The 4,049-nt window shown below is 47.9% G+C and overlaps 1 protein-coding gene across 5 annotated transcripts in view; it reads right to left on the bottom strand.

Moving 5' to 3' along the window:
• eea1 (early endosome antigen 1) overlaps positions 1–851 on the bottom strand; it is a 142,556-nt gene extending 141,705 nt beyond the window's left edge. For all 5 annotated transcript variants that reach the window (XM_038810968.1, XM_038810972.1, XM_038810969.1 and 2 more), the window contains exon 1: positions 698–851. In XM_038810968.1, coding sequence (XP_038666896.1) covers positions 698–721 — 24 coding nt within the window. In that variant the 5' untranslated portion in view covers positions 722–851. The remainder of the gene's footprint in view (positions 1–697) is intronic.
• Between the last annotated feature and the right edge of the window lie 3,198 nt (positions 852–4,049).

Here is a 4,049-nt window from a genome sequence, read left to right as displayed (position 1 = left end):
CCCCCCCCCCCCCCAAGACCTATCCCAACCCCCCCCCAAGACCTATCCCAACCCCCCCCCCGCCCCCCCAAGACCTATCCCAACCCCCCCCCGCCCCCGCCCCCCCCAAGACCTATCCCAACCCCCCCCCCCCAAGACCTATCCCAACCCCCCCGAAGACCTATCCCAACCCCCCCCCCAAGACCTATCCCAACCCCCCCGCCCCAAGACCTATCCCACCCCCCCCCCCCCCCCCCCCCGAAGACCTATCCCAACCCCCCCCCCCCCCCCGCCCCCCCAAGACCTATCCCAACCCCAGTCCCACACTGCCCTGAACCGGACTCTCAGAGAGATCCATCCCATCCCGGTTCCCAGATCATCCAGACCCCAACCTCACAGAAGACAGACACACCAACCCCGCCCCACCCCCCGATCCACTCCACCCCACCCCCCGATCCACCCCATTCCCAGGCCCACCCCACCCTACCCCACCCCACTACCCAGACCGCCGCCGGTCTCATGCCGGGTTGGGGGCCAGGCCGCCGGGTGGCAGGCTGTCCGCTCCAGCCTGACCGGGCGGAGGGAGCGCGAGTCTGGGCTCCCCGCGAGGCCTCACGCGGGCGGGCCTCGGCCTCTCCAGCCGGGAAGAGGCGGCCTTCCCTGCCCGGGCAGGCGGCCAAACACCCGGCCTCACCCCCCACAACGGCCGGTCACTCACCCGCTGTAAGATCCGTCTGAGCATGGCGGCGGCTGAGGGGGGCAACGCAGGCCTGGGGTTGCTGTGAGCCGCCGGCTTCCAGTCTGACTGGATCTGCCTGAGACAGCAGGGAGGGGCCAGAGAGACAGCCCCTGAGCCAGCTGAGACACTCTCATTAACCCATTCCCATCAACATCACTCTGCTCTTCACAACCATCTCATTGCTTTGTACACAGCTGCCTTAGTCCTTGACCTTAAACCTCTTTATTCTTTCAGGGGATGTGGGCACTGCCGATCAGTCCTGCATTTATTGCCCATCCGTATTTGCTCCTGGAGAAGATGGTGGTGAACCGCTTTCCTGAACCGCCATAGTTCCTGTGGTGTAGGTACACCCACTGTGCTGTTAGTGAGAGAATTCCAGGACTTTGACCCAGTGACAGTGACCGATCGGTGATACAGTTGCCCATCCCGAATTGCCCCTGAACTGAGTGGTCGGGTTGCCAAACCGTCCAAGATTAACCAGCGATTGAAGGTCAATCTCCAGGGCACCTCCGCTTGTAATCCTGGAGAAAGATTTTCAGGACGATCGTTTTTTTTAATCATTTCCTTTGAACTTTTCTCTTTACCAGATATAAAAAATATTGAAAATGGGGGTTGGGGAGAGGCAGTTAGGGAAGTCATTCCAGGATTTTGTATCATCCAATAAGTCTTTTTGCTTTCCAACTGGTGTAGGCCGACTGTGCGTTACAAGGATGGATGTATTGGACAACTAATGGATGGAGTGTGGGGGTAAATCACGTGATCAAACTTCCAGGAATACATTTAATCACAGTTGGAAATCCAGTTACCAGGCCATTTCAGAGAGCAAGTAAAAGTCAGTCACATTGCAGTGGGTGTGGAATTACACATTGGCCAGACCAGGCAAGGACTCCAGATTTCCATCTCTAAAGGGCATTAGTGAACCAGATGGATTTTCACGACAATTGATGGGAGCTGTCGTGGTCATCATTACTGAGACTAGTTTTATATTCCTGCTTTATTAATTCACCAGCTGCCATGGTGGGATTTGATCCTGTATCATTAGTATGGGCCTCCAGTGGCATGGCCATTATGCCACCATCTCCCCTGTGAGTAGGAGATAAATTGAATTTTATATGCACATCTAACAAGGGAGTTATGTCCACAGGTACCATGTAGCTTGCAAGCAAATGTCAGAATCACCCTTCAAGCCATTCTGGGTAATGGGACATTGTCAAGCTTCCTTGTCTTTATTGCGAGGGGAGGCTGACATTTATTGTATACCCATGCACCCCCTTCAAAAGTTGGAAGCTGCTGGTGGTGGGCTGCCTCTTGAACTTCTGCAATGTGATAAAAGTGTCGCAACGGTGCTGTTCGTTGGGGAGGTTAAAGGATTTTGACCTGGCAACAATGAAGAAAGGGAAAGAACTTGTATTTATGGAGTGTCTTACACAACCTGAAGATGTCCCAAAGCACTCTGTGGCCAATTAAGTACTTTTGAAGCAAAAATGTGAGACGTAACCTTCTACCCTGACAGGTTACTGTTTGGACATGAGAATTACAAGAAATAGTGAGACAGAAACTCAAATTAAACACCAATGTCTTTACTAGATTTCAACAATACAATACACCGCCTGTTACAATAACCTGTTAGTCATTAAGAAGTTACAAGAAATCTTATCTATGATCAGTCAACGATCCCTGCCAATCGTAGCTTCCAGCAGCTGACCAAACTGCTTTGGCTGAGCATCAAATCTTCTTTTGCAATCATCTTTACACCCTTCTTTCCATGGTGGGCACGATGTTTCATTGATAAGATCACGCTGTCCTATCAAAATCAACCTGTGCTACAATTGTCCAATGTGGTGTTTAAACCACAATATTAGATATTCCTTGACAATGTTCATTTGTTTGAACCCCTTCAGTACTGTTCCATTCCTCGTGGCTGTCGCATATGCGTTAAAGATTGTTATCAGTCCTTCTTTCTGAGTCTCCGACACCTACACATACATTTTATGACTACAGAACAATAAAGCAATTCAAGACTCTTAAGTTTCTGACTTCTTACAAATTGTTATTTGGAGTATTAAATTGGATATAGCATATAAATAACATCACCAACAGCACATAAAGTACAGATCACCATCAACCTGTCCTGGTCCCCCCCATGCCGACACTATAGTTAAGAAAGCACACCAACGACAACTTTCTCAGAAGACTAAGGAAATTTGGCATGTCAGCTACGACTCTCACCAACTTCTACAGAAGCACAATAGAAAGCATTCTTTCTGTTTCTGCCCAAGACCGCAGGAAACTACAAAAGGTCGTGAATGTAGCTCAATCCATCACGCAAACCAGCCTCCCATCCATTGACTTGATCTATAATTCCCACTGCCTCGGAAAGGCAGCCTGCATAATTAAGGACCCCACGCAGCCCGGACATACTCACTTCCACCTTCTTCCGTCAGGAAAAAGATACCAAACTTTGAGGCCACGTACCAACCGACTCAAGAACAGCTTCTTCCCTGCTGCCATCAGACTTTTGAATGGACCTACCTCCTATTAAGTTGATCTTTTCTCTACACCTTGCTATAACTGTAACATTATATTCTGCAGTCTCTCCTTCCTTCCCTACGTATGGTATGCATTGTTTGTACAGCATGCAAGAAACAATACTTTTCACTATATGAAATTAAATGAAAATCACTTATTGTCACAAGTAAGCTTCAAATGAAGTTACTGTGAAAAACCCCTAGTCGCCACATTCCGGCGCATGTTCGGGTAGGCTGGTACAGGAATTTAACCGCGCTGCTGGCATGCCTTGGTCTGCATTCAAAGCCAGTGATTTAGCCTTGTGCTATATACTAATACATGTGACAATAATAAATCAAATCAAACCAAATAAATAGAAGATATCATCAATCAACTTCAGTTTGTCTTTCCCACTTGCAACTTTCAAAGCACTTAAGACCAACTGAATTAACATTTTAAAAAACCTATCAATCCCTTATCTTCATATTCTCTGATGCTCTGCACCCTCCTCCCCCAGCTGCATGTTTAGCTGGAACATTGAGGAGAAATCAAAGTGAATTTCTGAGAGATGTGGCACTTTAGTTTGGTCCCAGGACATGAGCAACCTTCAAGGGCTTGACAAGTGGCCAAAGACTTTCCGGAAGAAAGTTATAAGAAAAAGGTTCAGTTGAGGATTTTGGCCTTAAGGATATGTGATTGTGGTTTGTTATGTTTCTTGACATAAATAAGTATTCACCTAAGACTGTGTATATTTAGTAATGTTAGCATTACTTATTTCTTGTATAGAAACATTAATTTGTTTTAAACAATGGCATCATGTAGT

Source organism: Scyliorhinus canicula, chromosome 11, assembly GCF_902713615.1.
Source record: "Scyliorhinus canicula chromosome 11, sScyCan1.1, whole genome shotgun sequence".
NCBI classification, from domain to species: Eukaryota; Metazoa; Chordata; class Chondrichthyes; order Carcharhiniformes; family Scyliorhinidae; genus Scyliorhinus; species Scyliorhinus canicula.
This window is presented reverse-complemented; position numbering and strand designations above follow the sequence as displayed.